This window comes from Bactrocera neohumeralis, chromosome 6 (genome assembly GCF_024586455.1).
Source record: "Bactrocera neohumeralis isolate Rockhampton chromosome 6, APGP_CSIRO_Bneo_wtdbg2-racon-allhic-juicebox.fasta_v2, whole genome shotgun sequence".
NCBI classification, from domain to species: domain Eukaryota; kingdom Metazoa; phylum Arthropoda; class Insecta; order Diptera; family Tephritidae; genus Bactrocera; species Bactrocera neohumeralis.
In genome coordinates, this window is record NC_065923.1 from 7,686,240 (window position 1) to 7,712,543 (window position 26,304).

Sequence of the window (26,304 nt, forward strand, 5' to 3'; positions counted from 1 at the left end):
GAATTGTAATGAGGGGAAGTGGCAGTTTGCATACTCTTTTGCTACTGTTATTTACGGTTTTTTTTATTTGAAGATCGATATTTTATTTGGTTTTGCATATTTAAAATTTGGATAAAACGGTTAAGGCGGTTGAGTTCACTATATAAACCCGACTTTATTGAGCAGTTGTCATCAATTGCTTACCAACGTTCACTCAAGAAGTAACCAACCAATCAAAAGCTTATCAAAAATGTTCAAATACGTAAGTTTTTGATATAAATGTATTCAGAACTACCGTTATTAATTACTTGCATTCTTATTTCATATCAAACAGGCCGTTGTTCTCTTCGCCCTCATCGCCTGCGTCGCCGCCAAACCCGGTCTCCTTGCTGCCGCTCCTTTGGCTTACGCTGCTCCCGCCGCCGTCGTTGCTGCTCCAGCCCCAGTGGTGACCGCCACCAGCAGCCAAGTGATCGCTCGCAACTACAATGGCATCGCCGCTGCTCCAATTGTTGCCGCCGCTCCCGTGGCCGCCCCTGTGGTTGCTCGCTATGCCGCTGCTGCCCCTCTGGCCGCTCCATTGGTTGCTGCACACTATGCCGCCGCTCCTTTGGCTGCTCCCGTTGTTTCCCATTACGCTGCTGCGCCGTTGGCTGCCCGTTATGCTGCTCCCCAACTTTTGTGGTGAAAAACATACTGAAACTTGGATTACTTAAAAAAAATAAATATTTATTACTAATTCGAAAATACATCAATCTTTTTTACCTTAGCCCGGTTTTTGTCATGGAGAAAAATATGAAAATATTTAGGTATTACAGTACTCGTATCCTCGATCCAACTTATTGTTTCAGAAATTTTCTTCCTTTCCTATCGATTATATTATTTATAAAAGTGGAAATTTTCAGAATTGATGTCTCAAATATAGACTAGTGTAGAAGCCTCTAAAAATATAAAAAGGAAAGAAGTTCATACTAGGTTGAATTCCATCGGGAACGAAAGAAAGAATGACAAACGTTAAAGAAAATTCGAATCACACTTGTATTATATGGTTAACGATTATTCTTGATACTCAAGATCATAAGAAATGATCTATAAGAGGGACTAAGGGTTTTGGGTACGTGGCAAACACACAGTGGGCGAGGGTTCCATTCTGAGGTCTTAAAAACTTTCTAATAGCGAGCAACCCTTTGAGTGTATTCGGCATGATCGATAGATAAATATTTATTCAACCATTGAATAAAAAATGAAAAGTTTGCAATTTGAGTCATTATGAAACGTTTTATTAAGAGAAATTTCCGGAAATTCGGCATCGCAGTTCATGGGTTATATTAGGTTAGGTAAATAGGCTCGTTACTCGTGAGGCCACGAATAATCCCACTTGGAACGTTTGTTCTCTGTGATGCGCAGCAACTCCTAGGTATGTATCAAAAACACCGTCGGATATCGACAAAATGCGTAGAGCCTGCCACAAATTTATTAAGGCGGCTAATATTTATACCAGCCCATTTGGCGAGTTCGGAAAAAATATGCCAACCGAGCATTTTCACTTTTGTCTCTCGAAGACTGAACAGTGCTGGGAAAAGTGCGACTTCGACAAACACCGGCAATGTGACTCCACCATGAATCTGTTTCTCCTGGACAAACCGTCAATGCCAAGTTTTACGTGGGAGTCCTCAAGAGACTCAAACGAAGGGTCAACGGGGTCCGACAGAACATTGCAGCCGTTTGGAAGTTACACTACCTAGCCGAGGCCGGCATTCAAACGCTTCTGCAGCCGCCCTACAGCACCGCTGTGACCTCCCGGACTTTTTTGTTTCCTTGCCTGAAAGGTAAGCATTTTAAGACGACAGAGGCGATCCAGGCTATTCTTGAGAATGCCTTCCGTGACGCCTTCAATGCTTGAAAATCGCGCTGGCAGCGCTACATCGACGCAGAAGGAGCCTATTTGGATAGTTTTAAAGAATTGTAACGATTGGTTTAATAAATATTTTTAAATCAATTCAGTCTTATTACTTTCCGGACAAACCTTGTAAGCATACACTGGTAAATGAGCCGATAAAAATTTATGTCTGAACATTCACAACAGTCTTTGGATTCTATTATATGTTAACAGATATGCTACATACTACTAAATCTTTGACTTTGTCCTCGGTCAAATTCATTTTGAAATGTTTCGTTAAATTCTGTGTTTATTGTCGCACTGAATTATTTCAACCCTCGCGAAGGATATAAAAATAATTAAATTTTTATTTTTAGGGAACAAAATTGTTCAGCTTCAATCCAGCCTTTAGCTGCTTTCCATAGATATTACTGTAATGAACAGTATTTAACGAACTTAGTCGAATATTTTCCGAATATCAATAGAGAACACATAAAATAATAGAGTTTCAAATCAAATGCGTTTATTACGAATCCAGGCCGAGAGCAGAACAGCCTCGTCAAATCAATATCTATGCCATAAGTATTTGTAATTCTACAACAGGACTGGAGCGGCAGCGGTGTATTTCAAAGGCGCTACAGGAGCAACTGGCGCAACTGCGGCGGAGTACACGGCAGGCACTACAGCGGCGCCGTAGTTCTGTCTCACATCGATCGAGCTGCTGGCGTAGGCCGCATCTAAGTGCGCGTTGGCGTAGGCGATGGGAGCCGCTGCGTAAGCGGCTGGCACTGCGGCAACGACGGGTGCGGCGGCCAACGGCGCGGCGACTGGAGCGAGTAGCTGTGGCTTGGCGGCGGCGCAGGCGATGAAGGCGCACAGAACAATGATCTACAAGGAATCAAATTAAACCTCGATTAAACTGTTTCATGGCAGGAAATATTTTCTACTTACGAATTTGGCCATTTTGAGCGTTTTGAGGATACTGCAAATTGAGATTGTGTTACCCCCGTTGCGTGGAAGCGCTTTTATACCCAGCCAAATTCGGCGGAGTTGCATAATTCAGTTCCGTACTTTGCCATTGGAACGTGCGTTGAATTCCATTCCGAATAAAATTTCGTATTTAGGTGTATATGTGTTCGTATACTTGAATATGGGGCACTGAGGAGAATGAAAGAGAATATAAAAATGTAAATATTTGGTCAAAAAGACTAAAACAAAACAAAAAAACATATACAATAATTTGCTTAGAGTTGCTTTGCATAGTTTTTGATAGTTTCTGCTATGACTGCTTTACAAAAGTACAAGTTGCACCATACGAGGGTGGGCGATTAGAAAAATTGTTTGAAGTTGTTAAATGTTTTTTGTTGTGGTTGAGATGAGTATTTGTATAGCCGTTGTTGTTTCAACAAAAAACTCGAGGATGTGATACAATAGGATCTTTTTTTTCCAAAAATTCACACAAATTACACAACATTTCTCAATACTTAAGAGTCTTCTGTATTCTGCATTCCTTTAACATCTGAAAGAGAAATTTTTGTGTCAAAATGGGGGCCATTTTGTAATGAACAATGCATACTGTGGTTGGATTGCTTTAGAAGTTTGCGCTTTCATGCTTCATCTACAGGATTGTTGATCTTCTTATTAAATATCCACACCTCGTATTAATACGACATGCAAAACCAACAAATCCGACGAAACAACTACCAGAAGAACCCAAGCGTTTTTACGAGCTATTTATGTAAATACTTTGAAATTCATTTGCTCAGTGGAATTCAAAGGATTTTGCACAATTTCATTGTTTTTAAAATAATAATAAAACAAATCACACAAACTGCTATAGTTTTTTTTTTTAAAACAACTATTTGCATTTCGAAACATATGAATACATACAACTTACCATCTGATCAAATTTAATCCGGACTGCAAAACATCGGCAGGACAAAAATTTTTTCAAGTTTTTAATACAAATAGCCTTCAAAATAGACGCCTGAGTTAAAATAAGCATTCCAATATTTTACCCAATTATTCCTAGATTTATTATACCATAATCCTCTGTTGGGATGACCTTTATGACTTTCAGGGAATTTTTTTTGGTTTCAGCTTATTTTTGGAGCGCCATTCCAGAGATTTTTGAAGAGTTTCAACGTTATTGTCATAAATCCATGTACCGTCTCCAGTAATGATGCGTTTTTTGAATGTAGCATCCTCAACTACATTGTCAAGCATCCCTTTGCGACCTCGACTCGTCGTCGTTCTTGCAATAGTTTCAGGTATTTTGGCACGAGTTTTGACACTCTTCCTAAAATAACGAACATTGACACTCTTCCTCAAATATCTTTCTGACATCAACACGACGATTTTCAAGTACTACTGTGATCAAATTGGAAGGTGAATTTAGCATAGATGTCACTAACAGTACTACCAAAATTTCACGTCAAAATATTCATTAGTATTTGAGATGCGCGTCATTTTGTGAGGCTCTAAAAGTGAAGTCTTCGATTTTTACTATGTCTGAATTTATTAAACTAAGAAGTGCGATAATGCACCATCTCATACTGCATTGGTTGTTCGTGATCATTTCGTCACATTTTCAAATAATATCGTGCCGCAATCACCGCATTCGCCTGATTTGCCTTCATGTAGCTTCTGGCTAGACAGCAAATTCACATGACCACTCCGAGGACAACGTTTTGACTTAATTGAGAATATAAAAGTTAAATCGAAGAAGGCCATTACGACGGAGGATTTCTCCAAGTGCTATGATGACTGGAAAATTCGTTGGCATAAGTATATTGCAGCGGGAGGAGCTTGCTTTGAATGAAATGAAATGGATAAAATTCACTGTCGCTGTTTTCAAGGTTATCAACATAAACAAAGGTAGATGATGTTCGATGACTTCACGACCTCCACTGAATGGTTTGCGCTACTCAAATACTTGTGTTCGTAATCAACTAGATTCCACAAGTTCTGCGACATGTTCAATGATTCCGTAGCCTTCCCTTGGAACACTCATTTTCAAGTTAACTTGTTGTTAAATTTTTTTTCATTGATAAAAAGTGTCCACCAAACATTCACTAATTGACAATGGAGAAAATTACAAGAATATAGAAAAGGTTGTACCAATCTAAGAAAAAATTTGTTATCCATCCACTCTGGACCAATTTTGATCGGATTGTTCAGAGCAGAAGTAAAGTATGCGTGATGTTTTGCTCCAAGGCTTGAATCGAAGCGAGATTTTCCCCATAGACTTTACACTTCAAATATCCCAACAGGAAAGAGTCTAACGGTGCGATATCCCATGATCTTGATGGCTATTCGACCGGCCCAAAACGAGAAATTATCTGCTCACCGGACCGTTGTTTTTCTGGATAAAATGGCAGCTCTAGAATTTCTTCAGGTTGCTCTTCGTCCTAAATGCGCAAATTTTGCTTATTAACATACCCATTGAACCAGAAATAGGGGTCATTACTGAACAAAATCTTGCTCGAGAACTTCGGATCTCTTTGAAACTTTTCAAGAGCCCATGAGTGAAGCGATGTCGCTTGGCAAGGATGAGCGGCTTCAGTTCTTTTACAAGCTGTATTTTGTACGCTTTCAATTTAAGATCTCAACGTGCGCCAAGTCGTTCCATACGTCAGTCCGAGTTGCTGCGAATAGCGCCGAATTGACTCTTCACGGTCTTCGTGTACACTCTCAGCTTCGGCTGCTATATTTTCTTCACCGCGAGCTGGACGTGGTCTATTCGGTCGAATATTATCCAGAAATAAGTACTGGGTTAAAAAATAGATGACGGTGTTGCGAATAGTACGCTCAGTAGGCCGAGGCCTCAGAGGCTGGCAATAAGTTGAGCGAAGTGCGCTCCTGAATTTTCGCAATAAAATCGAACGATTTGTAAACGTTGTTCTGATGTAAGTCTTTCCATGATGAAATGCCAACCAATATTGAACAAAATTTACTTGACAGCTTGACACGACTTGCGCGTGAACTGCCAATAAAAGGCTATTGAAAAATGCATCTCTACTTGCATCACCCCTTAAAAAGTCTCTGGTCTTTGTTAAAACCTTGCAACGAACTAAAAGTTTTCCCCCAGACGTTAAAGATTCAAGACATTTCATCGGTATCAAAAATTAGCAACCCTTTTTAGTTTTTACAAGGGGAAAAGTGCATTTGAGTTTTGATAAAACATTTCTTCGGTAAGGAAAAATACAAGTTTGTTTTGATAAGTAGTATGACTTCTACCTTAGCATATTCTACGACCAAATACTGTTACTCGATTGTACCCAACCTGGCACTAATGATGGAAGTCCGTTCTGGTAGGCCAGTGGTAACATCGAATACCTCGACAATTTGCGAAATTTTGTTGAGTGGTCGTAAATTCAAGTGGAGTAAGTTAGTCAAAATCAATGACATCTCAAAGGAGTAGGTCTTATCATACACGAATTTTTACAAAAAGCAAAACTTTGCGCATTCTGAGCATAGACCAACTATTCAAATGTATTTGATTTTATAGAGATAATATGGCATAGCTCAAAAGCAGCGTATGACTTTCCGAAAGCGCCCTGGACTACAAAAGCCGGATGGTTGAATTTTTGTGATTTTCATGGAATTATTTGTTTTCGTCGTCTACAACGAACATGGTAAAACAAGGAATAAATAATATTACCACGTGCTATTGTACCGATCGGATATCGAGATCAAAGTTAGGCCAAAACATTTCAGTCCATGTAGATACGGCAAATGATTGATAATGACAGGACATGCTTTTTGTGAGTAATAATACGCACAGTACTACTCCATTGCAAAATGTTTAAGGAGCTTTTAGCGCTGCATTATTGTCAGTCGCATGTGCTTGCACTTCAAGAAAATTTCATCTTTTGCAGCGAAGCATAAACTTTTTGTTATGCAAAATTCATTGATACACAAACAAAAACGAAGGCTGACGGTAATGTGTAGCGAAAAGTAATGCAATGAGTCTGCGAAACTCACACACGTACAGTACGTGCCATATGTGTGTGTGCGTGTGTGTGTGTGTGGGAAAAGCATAAGACATTACAAACAATAAGAGAACAGCTCGACATCGATTATGTTGTTAGAACAGATGACAAAAGTTGCGCATTTCTCGGTAGCGCGGGCCCCACACCACGCACACACTCATTCACTCACATTTACACACAAACACCTTCAAGCACACTGCTGTTTTTGTAGCCAGTGCAGGAGAAGCAACTTTTGCCGTTTCTTTATTTTTGTTGACTTGTGCTCACACACACACACAACACACTGAAATAACGGTTATAATGCGCGCACACACCCACAACACGGCAACCAAGTGCGGCTCTACGTGCGTAGGTGTGGATGTGGGTGCCGGAATCAAGGCGAAAAGTAGGTGAAGAACAGCACTAAAGTTGCAACACAGCTGCTACTAATACTTACTGTGGGAAAATATTGAAAATGACGATGATGATGAAGAGAACAATTGAGAGAGTGCCATATAGACTGGACTGGACCGAATCGAGAGCGCGGGCTGGCGGCGGAAAACAATGATGAAAACTTTTTATATTAATATCAGAAGAATTTACTCCGTAAAATAGATGTTGTCGTGGTTATGATTGTTGTTGTTGTTGCTATTGCTACTGTTGTTGCTTATGCCACCAGCTGTTTTATGCTCTGCACAATTTCAAGTTGCAAATGTAATTACGCTAAGTGCAGGACTTCATATCTCACGCTGCCGACAACACGCCTCATTTGAGTTTCGAATGAGATTTCGCAATTACTCACATACACACACACATATACATACGTACAAGAAAAAGAAAAGGCGCAATCAGCGGACCTGTGGCGTTCCAAAAGCGATCGGAAAAAAGATTTTGTTGGCAACTTAGTTTCTCTCCTTTCATTGAGTTAAAAGTATTAGTATTAAGAGCAGTGATAACAATATTGTCTGACAGTTGTTATGATCTGTGCGACAAGTTTTCTGTTTAAATTAAGTTCGCCGGCGTTAAATTATTCTAATGAAGTGCGCGTTTTTTTCGAATGAAATTCACTTAAATTTTGTTATGGGTTTGGGGGGGCAGAGCAAATTAATTAAGAAATACATTATGATTTAGTTTCCAAATCAATTCAAGGCTTTCAACACAAAAATAGGTTAGGCACTATATGTAGTCCTTGTGAGGCTTTAGAAAAGAAGAACTCCTGTGCTCGAACTTTTAAATTAGCAAAACGCTTAGTAGCCAAAACAAATTTGCACAGGCGTTTAATTTACATTCCGCCAGTTCGGGAGATGTCTGAACGTGTATGCTCCCAAGTGTTTAAGTCTTGACCTCGCAAACGCGGGACAGTCAAGAAGGAAGTGTTGAGTTGTTTCGACCTCATCTTCTTCCATATAACTTCTGCAGATGGCGTCTGGTAGAATTCCCAGCCTTACTACGTGAACGCCAATAGGGCAAAATCCCGTAAGAAGCTTCAAAACAGGAAGAGGCTAGTCTTACTGAGGGCAAAGATATCACAAAATCTCTTATGATCGATCTTGGGCCAAAAAGGCTTTTGCGACAGTGCATGTACCGATGGGGACCCAGCGCTGACCACGCTCCCGCGAAGCTCAGCATCAGCCTTAAAGACACTGCAATAGTTAGGACGTCTGAAACTGGATAGAGAGCACCTGACAGTAGACCACTCAACCAATATTTCCCGCCAAGCTTTGACCCATCCGTAAAGAAGCTTATTTTCCCTATTACTCCAAAGGCTTCTTCCCACCCACAACTCCCTCGCCGTTATATGGGTAGAGAAGGAGTGGCCGGAGTTCGGTTTGGCGACCCCATAATCCAAGTGCTTTGGTATGATGTCAAAGTGTGTGAGAATATCCGAGTGTTCACACACGCGTTCCTTTAGGAACTCAGACTCCCTGAGACTGGCAGCTTTCGCAGAAAAACACGTTCCGGCGATGTCAGCGGAAAATATGTGCAGGATGGCATTAAGTGCCATGGTTGAAGTGGACCTTAGTGCACCACTACGTCAATTCGTAAAGGGTACTCAGGAACTTTCTTTGACTACAACCGCAACATCGTCTGCATAGGCAATCACCCCGCAGCCCTATCTTTAAGTTTTCTTAGCTGGTCCATAGAAGAGGAAAGGGAACTCCACCTTGTGGGGTTTCACTACTCACATTTCGTCGAGCACGTGCGTTTTTCCGTTCCGTTTCAATCACTCTGTCGCAAAGAAGACTGAAAATGAGGTGTTTGAGGTTTGATTCAACCTCAAAACCATCCAGAACAGTTACGACTGCTTCCAGAATGTTATTGAAAACTCCCTCTATATCAAGGAAGGTCCCAACAACGAATTCCTTATGCCTCATGGCTGCCTCAAGCCATGACACGATATTATGTAGAGAGTATCTACTGATTTGCCTTTATAATAAGCTTGTTTTACTCCTGATAAATGGTCTCTCGGAATGCGCCCGTTATGTACCAGTCCATTAGTCTCTCCAGAGTTTTTGATAAGAAGGAGCAGGTAAAAGTACCTTATTTCTTTCTATACTAACAAAAACAATCTTAACTAATTTATATAAGATTAATATTTAGTCAATAAAGTATTCGCGCCTTCCAAATACACCCAAGGTCCTTAAATTTCTCTTAAAGCCGAGTGAAGCTCGAGCGCGCGTTACTTGCGTAAACATTAGGTATGCAATCTGCGAGTGCATAAAATAAAATAAAAACAAAGTAGACAAACTTGAGTTATGCTAATGCTAAAACCGCATTCGTTGAAGACACAGCGCAGTCCACCAGCTAACCTTTGGTCTAGTGAACTAATTATCTATGCAACTGCGAGCGCTAAACTTTCAATGCCGATGACAAGTCACTAAATAACTGCTAGAAAACTTCAAATATTCGCGAAGTATAAAAGCGTGTAATGTCAGCAAAGAAGACATACTCACAATTAAGTTCACTTGGCTTACAAAGCAAGCGACTGCCGAAAATTAATCCTATTCACATTTAAAATGGCCAAATTCGTAAGTTCAAACTATATCTAATATATATCGAATATGAGCATAAGCATTATTTTCCTCTATACTTTACAGCTGATTGTCCTGTGCTCATTCATTGCTTGCGCTGTCGCTAAGCCAGGTATCATTGCGCCACTTGCTGCTCCATTGGCCGCAGTCCCGCTTGCCACCGCCGCCATCAATGCCCCATTGGATGCTGCTTATGCCAGCAGTCGTCTTGATATTCAGCAGAGATATGGCGCCGCTCTATTTGCTGCAGCACCCGCTAAACTTGTCGCCTCCGCACCAGTTGCCGCTCCACTGGCTGCTGCTCCCGCTAAAATTGTGGCCTCCGCCCCATTAGCTGCTCCAGCTGCCGTTCCAGTAGCCGCCCCTCTTGCCTACACCAACCTGCCTCTGGATGCCGCTTCCGCCAGCAGCCGTTTGGACATTCACCAGAACTACGGAGCCGCTGTAGTACCCGCCACCTTTGCCGCTGCACCCGCTAAACTTGTCGCCTCCGCACCAGTTGCCGCTCCATTGGCTGCTGCTCCCGCTAAAATTGTGGCCTCCGCTCCATTAGCTGCTCCAGCTGCCGTCCCAGTAGCCGCCCCTCTTGCCTACACCAACCTTCCTTTGGATGCCGCTTCCGCCAGCAGTCGTTTGGACATTCACCAGAACTACGGAGCCGCTGTAGTACCCGCCACCTTTGCCGCTGCACCAGCTAAACTTGTCGCCTCCGCACCAGTTGCCGCTCCATTGGCTGCTGCCCCCGCTAAAATTGTGGCCTCCGCTCCATTAGCTGCTCCTTTGCTGCCGTCCAGTAGCCGCCCCTCTTGCCTACACCAACCTCCCTCTGGATGCCGCTTATGCCAGCAGCCGTCTTGACATCCAACAGAACTACGGATCCGCCGTAGTCCCAGCTACTTTTGCCGCTGCACCTGCTAAACTTGTTGCTCCAGTCGCTCCAGTAGCACCACTCGCAGCCGCCACATCTCTGTGGTAATTTAGTGATACTTTCTCCCGAAAACCTTTTATGGACGACTGCTAAATATATAAATGTAAATAAATATAATATTTAAAACGAATTTTGTGTAATGTTTTATCTTCCTAATTAATTGATGCTTCGTATTCTTCAGACCAAGTCCACAAGCATTTCCAAGTCGCTTAATTGGTTCATCATTTCAGTCCAATTTTTCTCCTAATTAAGTTTACCTCGTCTTCAACCATCACCAGCTGACGCCGCATTAGATATCTTCCTAACATAACTGCTGTCAGTTTGCTCATCATATCGTCTTTACTTCTTCATTACCCACAAAGATCAACACAGAACTTTAGGTACCGCAGAAAATAGTTTTTTGATTACTTTGACATATTTTTTAATTATGTGCTATTTATTGGCTTTGACCTTTCACTTATTCCGTTAAATGCGAGCGAGTTCATTATTTTGCATTCATTTGCTACGGATTCAATTCTTTCGTTTTCGATTAACTTTATTATGTGGTTAGCATAATATATATCCTTCCAGACATAAATTTTATGCATCGTATTTGTCACTTTTGAGAGAGATTTGACTCCCTTTACTTATTCTGTTTTCGGATCTGAAAAATCCACTTCGGGGAACACATCATGAGACCATTGACCTTACATATAACATCAGATAAATCTTTCGCCTTTCGCATTGAAAACAAAAAGCTGTCAAACTCATGGCATGTAGAGATCGAACTTCAGCGAACACAAAAAATATTATACCAATCTAAGAAAACAGGCGTCGACACCGTTTACGCGGTTATAGCCGAGTTAACAACAGCGCGCCTGTCGTATTTCCTTTTCGTAGTTTGGTCGCAATTCGAAATACCAAGTGCAGCCAGGTCCTTTTCCACCTGAACCTTCCAATAGAGTGTGGTCTTCCTCTTCCTCGGTTTTCGCCGGCGGGAACTGCGTGGAATACTCTCAGAGCTAGAGTATTTTCATCCATTCGGACGACATGACCTAGGCAGCGTAGCCGCTGTCTCTTAATTAGCTGAACTGAATGCCAATGCTGTCGTATAATTCGTACAGCTCATCGTTCCATCGAATGCGATATTCGCCGTTGCCAATGCGCAAAAGATCATACATCTTTCGCTGAACTTTCTCTTGAAAACTCGTAACGTCGACTCATCAGATGTTGTCATCGTCCATGCTTCTGCATCATATTGCAGGACGGGGATGATGAGTGACTTACTTGTAGAATTTGGTCTTTGGTCGTCGAAAGAGGACTCTACTTCTCAATTGCCTACGCAGCCCGAAGTAGCACATGATGGCACGAATTATTTGCGTTGGATTTCGAGGCTGCCATTGTTGTTTGTGTTAATACTGGTTCCGCGATAGACGAAATTATCTACGACTTCGATGTTAAGACTGTGTACAGTGACGTGGGAGCCAAGCGGAATTAAAGGCGCGGTTGTTGAGGCCAATGATATCAATATCATCATCTTGAACACTCTTATAGAAGATTTTACCTGCTAGATTAAGCTTCCAATTTTCTTCAGCAGTAAATTGAAGAAGTCTCCCTTTTTGTGGAGTGGATATGCTTTCATCCGACCATATTCTACAAAGAAGCTGATGCATGTTCTTTATTAGTTCTTCGCCGCCGTAAATAAATAGCTCGGCAAGCAATTTATCGGCCTTCGCCAAGATGTTCTTCTTCTTAATTGCGGGTAATGGAACGTCCGCTCCTTAATCATCGATTCGGCAGTCGGGTTCACCATCTCCTGGTGTTATGCTTTCACTGCCATCCAGCAGTTTGGAGAAGTGTTCCCTCTATAATGTCAGTATGCTCTGGGCATCGGTCACTCGATCACCTCTGGGGATTCTACAAGAGTATGATGCGGTCTTGTAACCTTCTGTTGGTCGCAAGTTCGTAAGCACCCAAAGGAAACGAATATAAACGATCCACTTAACGAGACGAGTCGATTTAGTCATGCCCTTGTATCTGTTCCTCCGTCCGTATACGTATGTATATATGAACTAGGGCTCAATTTTTACGATATCGATCTAAAGTTTTGCACTTGTACTTTTCTCATCAAGAAGCTGTTCATTTCACGGAACCGATATCGGACTACTACAGAATATATAGAATGTTGCTGCCATATAAACTGAACAATCGGAATCAAGTGCTTCCAAGGAAAAGTATTTCATTTCACTAAGAATCTCCACTAAATTTGGCACGAATCATTATCTAAAGCAATAATACCTTTTGTATTTGTGAAGGGTATAATAGCATCTGTGCATCCGCAGTTATTTTGTGTTTTTATACATTATTCTTTCATTAAGCTAAATTCAATACCATTGAGTGCGTGAGTAAGTTCATATCTTAACTGCTCAAAATCGACGACTCATGCAGTTTTAAGCGCCAAAACATGATTGTTACTATTATGACTAATGGCTCGCGACTATCCCTATACTACTCAACGAAATATTGTCCGAAAATTATGAAATTCATTCAACATTGGTAACAACCGATGGAACGTTGCCCTTGTCGAGGTAACGATAACAAGACCTACGTGCATATTTATAAGCATGAAATGTTTAACAAAAGCGGAAAAAACGTCCAAATTCTACGCATTCGTTTACCTCACATACACATAAGTATGTATGTAAACAGCTTTAAAAAAAACTTACAATCCCCTAAAGCAGCAGTGCGCACGGGCGTAAAAGCGGCGCGTACGTGCCACGCATTAATAAGCGACCCCGAAGACCCAATGGCGCGTGGAAGCACCAGAATGTCTTTCGTGTTGTGCGTGGTCAGTGCTATAGGGCTCTTGTGTATTTTGTATATATATGTGTGTGTGTGTGTAAAATAGCCGGTGTTTCAACCGCCGAGGAATGGGTATAAAAAGCCGAAACCGTTAACTGATGGACATCATAAGTCAACTTGTCTTCACAGAAGCAACTTAAGAAATAGCACTTCAAGCAAAATGTTCAAGCACGTAAGTTTAACCGCATCGCCCCTGGTGTGCATCGTACTAATTTTGGATTACTCACAATAATTTCAGGTCATTGTTGTCCTGGCCGTCATTGCCTGCGCTGCCGCCAAGCCCGGTCTATTGCACGCCCCATTGGCCGCCGCACCACTCGCCCTTGCCGCACCAGCACCGATCATCACGGCCACCAGCAGTCAGGTTGTTGCAAGAACCCACAATGGCATTGCCGCCGCACCGATTGTTGCCGCTGCCCCCGTAGCTGCACCTCTAGCGGCTGCGCCTTTGGCCGCTCCAATTGCACCGATTTCACCTTTGGTCCGCTACGCAGCCGCACCGCTCGCCGCACCCATTGCACCAGTAGCTCGCTACGCCGCCGCCCCACTCGCCCGCTATGCAGCTGCTCCGCTCGCGTACACATCGCCCCTGGCTGCGCCCGCTCCTCTGGCATACGCTCCCTCTTACGCGGCGCCTCTGCACTACGCAGCCGCACCAGCGCTATGGTAACAGCACACGACGACGACTCATTTTGCTTAAATTAATTTAAGAAAAGATAACAAACAATTAAAAATAGTAATAAAACAGCATAGTCTATACAAAAGTTGTTCTGCAGTCCTTTATTTATTTATGTTGCACCATTGTGTTGCATTACTTCTTTTTTGCTGGCATCAAAAAGCATTTTCACCAACCTATTTATTCTCCAAATGACTGCGATAAATAGTGGCTGCATGAAAGCCCGCCCGCCCGAACGCCCAAACGCCCGCAGTGCTCGCGCGCACGCACACAAGTTCAACTTTAATGCAGCAACTTCAGCTGGCCCCCTTGTAATATGCCATATTTCTCTTTGAGGCAACACGAGTCGAGAACTTAAAAAACTTAAAAAAGTAGAATAATCCACTACAAAAGTAACTGCTTTAAACCTTCTCAGGTATTCCTATTCTGTGTAATGGCAGCAAAACTGCGCAGCGCATCGCAGGTGGCTACGCAACAATACGACTGTATGCTCCTAGATACACACATAGACAGCTGTGTGTGTGTGTGTTTGGGTGTATGATTTGCTTTGTTGTCGAGTTGCTACCCGCTACGCTCGCTGTGTGCGCTTCTGCTGCAGCTTTCTGACTTGTACATAATCCATAATGTAGGTACGATGTTCTCGCGTTCTCCCCTCGCCACTGCCATTTCCTTTGCACTTCTTCCGTGCCTTTTCCGCACTCTTTCGCACTCCACTTCCGAAGTCATTTGTTTGTGCTTAATGGTGCCTCCTGGAATTTATGTGCCTAGAACGTTCCCAATACAAATCTACTCCAGTTTTGTGCGGCAGCAGCAGCAGCAGCAGCTAGTGGGAGTCGCCGCCACTTCTACTTGACTAGCGAGAGCACTGCATTTATAGCTGCAATCGTCGGGGCTTGCTTAAGTCGGATAATACCGCCTCAAGTGCAAGTGACTGCGAGAAAAATGCTTTACTGACTTGGCTTTAAATAAATTACACGAATAGAAAGTAGACAAGTTGGCAAAATGCAAGCATGTATACACCCACACATACAAATATAAATATACATAAGCGTATACAAATACAATTATATATAAACCGTGTACTTAGATATTAGGCACACTCAAATATATACTCGTGTACTTATATGCAGGCATTGTGGTGATCCCTTTCTACGTCCAAGAAAACTCTTTTGAGTTTTATGATCATCCCGTAAATGCACTTGGCACTGGCGGTCATTAATAGCGGATCGACAACTCTATCTCTTCTGGTGTACCTCTTTCAGAGACCTGCATGGTTATCCTGCTCTTCTGTGTACCTCTTTCAGAGACCTGTTTGGTTATGCCTTTCAGATCCCTACTTAAGTTTCAATGAAAACCATTATTACTAAGTACCAAATCTAGGTCTAAAAAGGAACCGCGCTTGAAAGTGGCCCAACTATTTCACCTAATACCTGCATACCAGAAAACTTTAACCTATCTTTCAATGTCGAACTATAATTATTCCTGAAAATTTCGTTTCAACCCCAACCGATGCGAACTTCCTTGCTTTCTTTCCAAAGTAAACGGCATTTATTCAATCTCGAAGCCGTTCTTAAAAGAGAAGAGAAGGTCACGTTAACTTTTAAGTGCATAACATCTTATAATCACACCCTAATGCAACTCTGTACGGCTCTAAATATGTACGCGCATAATTTGCGCTTTCGTATACATAAGCACATTAGCGGAAATGGTAGTGGCTGCGGATGTGAATCTCATTGAGGATGCTGATGTAGGTGTTCCTCTGTGTACTTTCTGAAATATTTATTGGCGGAATAAGAGAATTTTCATAAAACCAGAAAGAGGACAGAGCACAAGTGAAAATTCATGCACGACTGCCGCTGGAAATATACATATTAATGCAAAGAGGCGAAACAAATGCAAATTTACGTTGTTCCAAGTACTTCGGCTGTCTCAAGACCCACCCACAGAGCGTGTTTCGAAACATCAACTTTTAACGAAAGGAAGAGGAATGGAAAAAATCCAAAAACGTTATTGAGCACTTTGGCGGGAAATCCTAAAAACAGCGGGCAAAAATATAGTCTTATAAATGTTATGATGTTAGGGTAATACGTCATAAAATGTGTGTTCCACATGGGAAGAGCCTTTACAGTTTGTTTATAATAGAATTCCCCGTATATATTATATACTAGATTCTAGTCACAAGTCAGTATTATGAAGTTAGACATTTTCTTTTGTGGACTTCAAATCCAGCATACCCCAAATCATCTCTTTTCATTTATTTTCAAAACAAAGCATGTTCCATGTAAAAATTAAATGAAAAATTACGTTTGAATCTGTAAACTGGACTGCTGGTTTCAGCACTTTTAGACAATTGTAGAGTTCAGCGAAATGCTCGAGAATTTCCTTCAAGAAACATGATATATACTGCCAAGTGTAAACATAAAGTTTTGTGGTCTCTGAGAAATAACCATTTATACACCGGGAGTTTTTTTCAACAAAGTTAATGTCATCGAACCGCTTTTGCCAACAGTTGCTACTTTGGACTGAGTAGGCAATAGAAAAGTAAAGTCCTCTCCAAACGAACGAAAAGCAAATTCTACAAGTCCCTCGTCGTTCCCGTGTTACTGCATGGTGCGAAGGCATGGACAATATACATATGATGAGTCGGCCTTAGAAGTGTCCGAAAGAAAAGTTTTGCCGAAGATTTATGGTGACTTACAAGTACTATAGCGAACCAAGAGACAGCAGTTATGCTGGGTAGGTCATGTTGTTCGTATGGAAAAAAAATCTGCAGCTTTGAAGGTTTTCGATTCAGTACCCGCCTGTAGAAGGAGAGGAACACCTCTAGTCTGTTGAAGAAATCAGGTGAAGAAGGACCTGGCTGCACTTGGTATCTTGAATTGGCACTAAATAGCGAAAAGAAGAAAAGACTGGCGAGCTGTTGTTAAGGGGTTAAATGGGTTAACGGTTTCCAAAAGTCAAATGTCATGTTTATCTTATTATATTCTACGGCACCTCTAGAATATTGTCCTAAATTTTAAAGTTAATCCGTGTAAGAGTTTCGGAGATACAGACTTGAGAACTTGTGCGCTCGAGGCTGGCAGCTAGGCTAAGTGAACCGTCTTTAAACGCTTTCTCGAAAGTGTGATTTTGAAGTCGATATGACAGATTTCTCGAGAACTACTGAACCGATCTGCATGAAACTTTACGATCTTTGAGATACAATTCTTAAAGACTTAGACGAAGGATTTTTTCGAATGCAACTATTTGGAAAAAAAATTTCACCAATTTTCCAAGGTCACCGGAAATGAGAAGCCAATCCATAGCAAATACGTACACACTATCCTTACTAATCCTATACCCTGTTCTGCTAAAAAATATATGTTTTTATGTATACTCCTAAATGGGTCCTCCAACACCAATGGACTTTGTAAGTATACTTGCCAGCAGTGCCGTCATTTATTATAATAGAAGGAGACTAATTCCGCCATTAATTAACAATTGACCTTTGCAGGAATTCTCTTTAGCTGCAGCTGCAACGGAAAGTCTGCGATTAATGTACTTTTTGAGTGTTTGCACAAACTTTAAAACTAATTAAAAATTCAGAGCACATGCTCGCGAAAAATGTCTGTCAGGTTCTATGATGTAAAAGCGAGTCGCTCGCTCTTCATTTCACATTTCGTATGCAAATAACGTTGCCGACAAAGTTTATATTTGACAACAACAGAAAGCTAGGAAAAATATAAACTAGAAAATACAAAAACTCGAGCGACTAAATTTGTTAACATGGGTCAGTTACGAGAACTGTACATAAAGCTACAACAATGCACATTAATATAAAGTTGTACAACACCACCGCCCCTGCCTCACGCCAGTCACAAGCGGGATTTTAACAATTCAAAGAGAGCAAACACGCTTAGACGATATAAATTCGGCGCATCTCTCCATTGACGAAACAGAATTAGCTTTCCTTGGCAATTAGCGACTTGGGGAGCTTTCGAAGCAGCAGCAGTAGCCGCTGAAGTTAGTTCATCATCCAAGAATGTTCAAATAAGTAAGCTGCTTATGCGACAACGCCCAGAAACATTCACTTTTCGTGTTAATTGATATCAAATTAATTCAAGCTATTGTCAGTGTTGCCAGCTTCATGGCCAAGCACGGCATTCTGCACGCACTGCTGGCTGCTGTTCCGCTGGCCTTTGACACTGCACCAGCGCCATCATTACGGCCACCAGCAGCCAAGCGGTTGCTCGCCACCATAACGGCAAGCTGCTGCTCCGGTTCAGGCTGCCACACCCTCAGTCACGCTACTGGCTCATCTCCATTATGCTGCGTCAGCACCGATGTGCCCGCGAACTCTCAGCCAAACTGTGCCACAACTAAAGTTGCCTAGTAACTCGCACTAAACGCACACACTCTCATAGTATTTATATATTATTTTAGTATATGTGAGAGCTTGTTGTCGATAGACAAAGTAATCGTAATAAAAGTTAATTAGGAAGTATTTAAATTAATTTGCTGGTTCGTAATTTGATTTAACACTATAAAATAGTAAAATGCAAAACATGAGCAACTAACTTTTGCGCAGTAATTGTTAAGCATAAAGCGAAACTAAATTGAGTTTAACAAAACCAAGAGCGTCAGCCGCATCACATATGGCTGCTCACTCGATCTGCTCTCGTACAAATAAAGAGGGCGATTGGATTCGGCGTCGAAACAAGATAACAAGTCAGGGAATACACAGCTGGGATCACAAGAGCACAGCAACCGCTCTGTGATGAGCAGAACCAAAGAAGGAGGATTTATTTTTTCATCTTCATATCACTTCGGATCCGTATTCAGTAGCTTCCGCACGGTTCGGATCAATAGTTACAATTTTGAAGTTACAAACTGGATTGCCATTGTGTTTTGCTTGGCTCATAGAACGGTGGTAATGATACTTTACTTTCTAGCTATAACGTAAAAAAGGTTCTAAGATCTAATTCAATTCAAGGCCAAATAACCACAAGTTTCTGCTTCATTGAAAAACTTGGTCGGTACTGAACACAAATTCCCAAAACTTAAGCAACTCAGTTATGTATTATTGTAGATATTTTTGGAGGATGAAGTCATGTGTAGAAGTTCACGCAAGTGAGGAAAGTTCTCTGAGCGCCATTCACTTGGAAGTGGTCAGAAAAGATTCTTTTACATATAGTTCAAGCAGCTCACGACTTCCGGTCTTAGACCAAGTATCCTCTGGGTAGCCAAGGAACATCCGTTTGAAGGCGAGTTAAAGTGAGAAGGCGAACTCTGTTTGTGCGCTAGACTTGGGACCCGCCACGCAAAAAAACGCCCGCAATGAAAACGAAACAACAGCCTCGGATGAGAGACCACCTTTTGATACCCGCCGGAGGAAGCAGAAGAAGAGGAAGACCTCCAATCAGTTAGAGAGATCAGGCTGCACTTGGCTCTCGAACTGGCACCAAATTGCTAAAAGAAGAAACGACTAGCGCGCTGTTGTTAACTCGGCTATAATCATAAAGCGGTGTCTACCCAGTAAAAAGTAATAAAGAAGAGTAAGATAATTATACCTAAATATTTTATTAAATACTATTTTTACCATTATCATTATATATTTTCATTTTTAGTCAAGCTAACAAACCAATATTGCACAGTGCAGACCACGTTTGCGCTATTAGATCCAAATATACCTTCGCTGTTCCTTCTAAGACACTAACACACGAATGTACATAAGTCTTTAGTCATATCGACGTTCGCAAAGCTCTTGCTAGGTGAAGTGACCATAAATTCACGTTCGCATTTCAATTTCTCTTAGCTTATGACAATACCACACTCAAAATAAAAGGAACCGAAGAATTTCATCGCATTCCTGACAAGACACTCGCATTCTGAACCATGAATGAGCACACCCAGCAGTAAATTGTATAATATCCAAGCTCACGGATGCTTAGTACTTTTTCATATACTCACTCCAGCTGTCGCTCTCAATTAATTCCACTATCTTAGTCTAATAAGTCTCTCTCTCTCGATTAATTGAATCTTAGTCTAATGAATCACTGGTAAAAATGAGATGTATCTGCCTCGAGAAATTTGTGAGAATACTTAATACCTCGAACAAGTACTCAATAAAGCTGTAGCATCGATAAGAAGACTTGATTCAAGGGCTAAAAGTATTCGCAGATTACTCGGGCTCGACTTGAACTAGTGGCCGACGTTCTGTTATGCACTGCTCTCTTCATTCGATATTCCTTTTACATAAACTTATCGCCGGAGACTACATCCAAAACTACTTCATTTTAAATCGATTTGATAAGAACAACCTTTCGGCATATGGAAATCCACCAGTTTCACCACCAGAAACACGCATTTGTATGAGTGCACACATGTGTGTGGGTGTGTGAATGGCACTTAAACAATTTACTGGCACATTTAAGAGCACATTTCTTCCTTTTATTCAGGTACTTGCAATATTAATAATGAATACTCCCGCATAAAAACAAAAGCAAACACAATAAAAACAATGATGGGTAAGGTTAACAGGTGTCAACTTAGAGCTAGAGAAGAGAATTCACGTATTCGTCGTCAGATATGTATGAATTTATCGGTTTAATAGCAACGCACTTGCGAGTGGATCGGCTCAGACAACAACACTTGGTGCAACCAGCTTAGCTGGGCCAGCAGCAACTGGGGCACCTATTACCGGAGCGGCGGGGGCGGGGGCTACATAACGAGCTGGAGCTGGAGCCACAGCCGCAGCCGCAGGAGCAACATAGTTAGCGGGGGCTACGGCAGCGACGGATGGAGCGATGTACGGAGCAGTATAAGCAGCAGGCACACCGGGTGCGGCGATGGGGGCATAAGGAGCTGTGTAAGCCGCTGGCACGGCGGCAGGGTAGGCGGCGGCTGGCGCAACAAAACGAGCAGGAGCAGGTGCTGCAGCAGCAATGGGAGCAGGTGGTGCGACCAACTTGGCAGGTGCCGCAGCAGCTATCAGTGGTGTTGCGTAGTAATTGCTTTGTATATCCACGCGTTGGCTGGCGACCGCAGCGTTCAATGGAGCGTTCGTGTAGGCGGCGGCAGTGTATGTCGCTGAGTAGGGTGCAGCGTACGCTGAAGTGTATGCCGCGTACGGTGCTGAATATGCGGCGTAGGGCGCACTGTAGGCGGCGGCATAGGGCGGTGCGGCTGCGGCAGTGTATGGGGCGGCAGCAATAACCGGGGCAGCAGCAACAACTGGAGCAGCAGCAACAGGCGCAGCTACGGCCACTTGGTCGGGCTTAGCTGTCACGCAGCTAGCACTCAGAGCAATCACCAGCAACAACAACAACAACGACGACTAGAAGAATGTAGAAAAGTCAATACATAACGGTGCGCAAATAAAAAGTCCTTTCCTCAATTCAATCAACCACTTACGAGTTTCGACATCCTGAGTAATATTTGATGGGTCTTTTATTTGGTTTTGGTTTTGGTTTTTGTTCTTGTTATTGGTTTTTCTCCTTGTTCTGTTTGGCTTCTTCCTTACTATATTGCTTCTTATTCGTGGCGAATTCTTGAGTTTGCCGCTTTTAATCAACGATGGTGCGCTGAGTCGTGCATAGAATGCATTCCACTACAGTGGATCGCTCGCATTTTATAGGGTGGAGCCGGTGGTTAGCGCTCATTGCACATCATGCCGTATTACTTAGAGCGTGTTCCCCTCCCTCTAGCATATTCTACTATTGCTATTGCTACTGCCACCTATTCTACGCCTGGCTCTTTACCCCTTGCCGCGCCACTGGTGGGGTTGGTTGAACGCTTTGCCAACTTTTGTTAACTTCTTAATGCAAATGTTCGTCGTCTGCGACATCAATTTGTCAAAACCGTAGCACTTTGAGTGACGGTATGGTCGGTTGTATGGCTTTTATGCGGTGCGGTTACTCGCTTATACATACATATGCGAGCTTAGGAGTATATATCGCAGTGTGTATAGCTCTACAAATTGCGTTCTATTGCAAAACAATACAAAAGTGCTCAGTTTGCTGCCATTCAAGGACTTGCCGTCGTTATACGCCGTTGGCAAATTATCAAGGAATGTTTATAGCAAGAAGTTAGTTTTCAGTTAGTAGATATCTACTTATACACAGTACATACATACATATATACGTAGATATTCGTGTTTTCATCTGTACGTCAATATCCAGTTATATGCATTTGAAAATTGAAGTATATACTTATTAATGTACTCCGATATATACTTACATTATATACATTTGGATATACCCACTCATTGGTGTATGTATGCAATAGAATACAGAGGAAAACAGTTTATCACGGCGAATTCATGAACTGATTGAGAGAAGAGTCGATAAATATTTCTGTTGAAGCAACAATTTAAAACTTAAAACTTCAAAGCTGGCAGATCTTATATCGCCAAATTATTTTGTGTATGTACAAATGTGTTATGTATGTACATATATACCATCGGATCAAGTTTGTCTGGACTGTCTGGCTATTTTTACCATCGGAAATAAAGACTTCATTTGAAAGTTGGAAATATTGAATAAGCATTTGGGGTATGCTGAATAATATTTGAGTGAGAAAAAACGGTCGCAAAGTCATGGAAACCTTACCACGTCCATCCACGCCTGTTAAGACGATAACAAAGCAAAAGCTAAAGAAATTTTGCTTGAAATTACCGGCTTTTAATCAGAGAGATACTAGCAGAGGATTTTAACTAATGGATCGACTCAATACATTTTGCTTAATCTTTTGGATATGAACATGTCAAAGCGTAGCTCTTACCAAAAGACCTAAATCTTTTGAAAAACAAATGGAGGTCTCAATATAGCTGCTTAACAACTTAGTGGAAACCCCTAAGTTCACCAAACGTATTTTCAACAAACCGAAGAGACCAAAATTCGCTGAAGGCCATCACAGTCGAAGCATAGAACAGTTTAGGTTAGGTCGTAGAATTGAACAAAAAATCGATGGATCTCACCTGGATAAAAATTTCGTCGAAACGTTTTGGGTTTATCAAAAATGTATTGAGTCGACTAATATTAATCCCAGGCGCTTCGCTGGGTTCTAAAAACTTTGTCTACCAATATATGTATTTCAATCTCAAGCTGCCAAAAGCCGGGCAAAAGAGGAAAAAATGGCAAGATAGTTCCACCTTGCTTTCCTCCCGACAGCTTTGGCAGAAAGCATCCGACAAAATATTTAGTCATACCGCGTGTGTACCTATTGGACAGTGTCCAGACTTACCGTTCACTTTGAGTTGAAAGAATCACACAGTCGCTCAAGTTCTGGAGCTTGCCACGCTCACTGGTGCGCCAAAAGTCCAGCCTTAGAGCGCAATAAGATATCGGACAACCAACTCGATTCCAATCTTGACAGAAAACTCCACCTTCTATACTTCCTCTTAACTTTGATCCATCCGTGCAGAAGCTCACTGCTTTTAATTTCCAAGGGTTTCGCTCAGACCACAAATCCCTCGATGGTGTGTGAGCAGAGGAGGAAACGCCAGGTGAAGTTTCCGCGTTGCAGTGGAATAGGTTGTAAGGAATGGAATCGAAGTAGCAAAGAGTTTCAATCTGCTCCTGCCTGGGGAACCTCATATGCCCAGCTAGAATATTCCGCTGCGAGCACCCACGAACTATGTCTACAGCTACAACGTGTAGAATGGCATTGAGTGCCATTATTGGTGTCGTCCTTTATTTACCACAAATGCCGACGAGGGCCGCTCTTTGAACACGCTCCAGCTGTCCATCGACCTTGCCAAGCGACATCGCTTCGATCTATGATCTTGAAAACTTCCAAGAAGATCCGATGTTTTCGAGGCAAATTTCGTTTAGCGATGAGGCCCATTTCTCGCTCAATTGGCCTGAAATTAAAGCTTGTGATCTCGACGACATTTAGTTTCAGCAAGACGGCGCTATCAATAGATTTATTGAGAGAACACTTCAGTGAGCGGATAATTTCACGTGTTGGGTCGGCCGTTTAGCCACCAAGATCGTGTGATATGAGACTGTTAGACTTTTTCCTATGAGGATATTTAAAGTCTAAAGTCTAAATGGACAATCCCGCTTGGATTCAGGCCTTGGAGAAAAATATCACGCGTTCCTTTTGCCAGCTACCAGTCGAAATGTTCGAACGAGTTATCGAAAATTGGACTTAAGGTATGAACCAACTGAGACGTAGCCGCAGCCAACATTTTAAAATGATAATCATCACATTTTAATAGATAATAAACATTCCTCTTTAAAATTGAAATTTCTGTGTTTTTTCTTTTAAAAAGTAGGGAACCTCAAAATGGATCACCCTGTATAAACTAATGCCAGAAAATAAAAAAACTATTTTTGTATTTAAACGTTTTTAATGAATGAGAATGAAGTCGGTCTCCAGTCACCTTTCAAAGTCAAAGAACTGAAGAAAGCTATTTTACTACTTCAGATGTCGATCGACAGTTGGGGTCGTCGTCAACATTTGAGATTGCGAAATGTCTGCGAGTAAAATAAAAATCTTCGCTGCATTACTTGTATAGTATTTTACTTGAATTTACTTATTCTTCGGACATTTGCTTATTTATTGGGCATTGGCTTCATTTACAAAATATTGAGGGACGGAATGTGTGTGTATGTATTTACATATATTTTTTAAGCATTGCCACGCTGATCTGGTGCTTGCATATATGCTGAAATATTTAAAGCGTTCGAATATTTTTGTTTAATGGGAATTCCATGCGCGACGTGTGGCGGTCGCCGGGCCGTTGGTGCGCTTTGTTTGATTCATTGGCGCGCAGACTTAGTGACTAAGTGTGATTAGAATATCAATTTTTTATAACTTGTATTCATATGTACATACTTGTATATACATATTGAGACATTACAAGTATGTGTTTTGTTAAATACAAGCATACCAACTTGATGGTATTTTGGTCGGTAAGTTTGGATGGTAGTAACGGTGCGCCGCCGCTTCAACGTGTTGCGCATGCGCACAATGGGGCTCATGTATCTATGTGGCTGCATTTTGAGTGCGCCGTCGCTGCTGTCTGCTGGCCAAACTTGGCAATTATTCTTTGTAGGTTAGTAGTGTGGCGAGCGTTAATTGACACTTGGCTGTCAGCGCATTGCCGCTATTTGTCGCAATCCCGTCAACGCCAACGCCAACCACTGCGGTTGAAAGTGAAAATGACAATTTCATTTACAACATTAAATAATCCTACACCAATAATATGCGTAGCAAGTTAAAAAATACGCTCAAAAAGGCTTTGAGTGAAATGTTATCACCGTCTTTGCTTTCTTCTAATTTTCCGTAAGAGTTATGTCAAGCCCCCATAGAATACATTTCCAATATAAAAGCAAAAGCTTATCGGGAAATGATAAACATTTCGATAATCGCTAATTGTGGAGTGCAACACGTGGACTACTTGGACTACTCGTTAAGAAAATGTGGCTAAAAGTGAATATACCCGCTTGGCGGCCTCTAACGGCTTTCCTCATTATTTATTAACCATTTAAATTGCTTTGCAGCTCCTGACGCTGTGCATCTGCTGCGCTTCCTTGTTCACCACAGTGCTGACCGCTGTGCCGCTTGCTACCGCGCCGCTCGATCCGGACGTGGAGATCCTGCCAAGTGCTAGCGCTGTTAGCAGCCAATTTGTATACCAGGTCCACAATAAGCTGATAAATGGACCAGCTGTGGCGCCAATCGTCGGTGTTAATCCGCCAGCCGTGGCCGTTCCACTGAACAGTATTTCAGCTGCGCATACAAGTGTGCCGCTAGCAGCGCCTTTGCCTGCCCTGCGGCCCTCTATAGTTCCTATAGCCCAACAAGCAGCGCCTTTGGTACCATTTCCAGCAACTTTGCCTGTTCCTTCTGTTATTCCTGCCCCCTTAATCGCACACACCACTCGTCTTTTCGGCCCGCCAGCTTTTGTGTACGCACCTGCTCGTTTGGCACTCGTCCGAGCAGTCCCCGGCCGTCTGCGCTCTCGATTTACTTACAGGCGTCGTCCAGCTGCCGTAGCTCTACGCCGT

The 26,304-nt window shown here is 42.1% G+C and overlaps 4 protein-coding genes and 1 pseudogene across 4 annotated transcripts; 3 read left to right on the plus strand and 2 right to left on the minus strand.

Annotated features, from left to right (window-relative positions):
• The first annotated feature begins 229 nt into the window (after positions 1–229).
• On the plus strand, positions 230–667 carry LOC126763715 (cuticle protein 16.5-like). Its single transcript, XM_050481462.1, has 2 exons — positions 230–241; positions 314–667. Exons 1-2 carry the CDS (start codon positions 230–232, stop codon positions 665–667), a joined length of 366 nt encoding a protein of 121 aa, XP_050337419.1.
• A 1,785-nt stretch (positions 668–2,452) lies between these two features.
• Positions 2,453–3,010, minus strand: LOC126763710 (uncharacterized). Its single transcript, XM_050481457.1, has 2 exons — positions 2,810–3,010; positions 2,453–2,746 (listed from the first exon to the last, which is right to left on the minus strand). Exons 1-2 carry the CDS (start codon positions 2,912–2,914, stop codon positions 2,453–2,455), a joined length of 399 nt encoding a protein of 132 aa, XP_050337414.1. The 5' UTR covers positions 2,915–3,010.
• A 6,838-nt stretch (positions 3,011–9,848) lies between these two features.
• Positions 9,849–10,839, plus strand: LOC126763697 (calphotin-like; annotated as a pseudogene).
• Positions 10,840–13,704: 2,865 nt separating this feature from the next.
• LOC126763706 (cuticle protein 16.5-like) lies at positions 13,705–14,307 on the plus strand. Its single transcript, XM_050481451.1, has 2 exons — positions 13,705–13,804; positions 13,871–14,307. The coding sequence occupies exons 1-2, from the start codon at positions 13,793–13,795 to the stop codon at positions 14,300–14,302; spliced, it is 444 nt and encodes a 147-aa protein (XP_050337408.1). The 5' UTR covers positions 13,705–13,792; the 3' UTR covers positions 14,303–14,307.
• A 6,617-nt stretch (positions 14,308–20,924) lies between these two features.
• LOC126763700 (cuticle protein 16.5-like) lies at positions 20,925–21,712 on the minus strand. The gene is made up of 2 exons (XM_050481441.1): positions 21,701–21,712; positions 20,925–21,623 (listed from the first exon to the last, which is right to left on the minus strand). Exons 1-2 carry the CDS (start codon positions 21,710–21,712, stop codon positions 20,925–20,927), a joined length of 711 nt encoding a protein of 236 aa, XP_050337398.1.
• Positions 21,713–26,304: the final 4,592 nt, after the last annotated feature.

Coding starts and splice junctions, on each gene's coding strand:
- LOC126763710 (XM_050481457.1), bottom strand. CDS start 2,914: ATGCAACTCCGCCGAATTTGGCTGGGTATAAAAGCGCTTCCACGCAAC. Junction 2,747..2,809: donor CGCTCAAAATGGCCAAATTC/GTAAGTAGAAAA, acceptor GATTCCTTGTAG/ATCATTGTTCTGTGCGCCTT.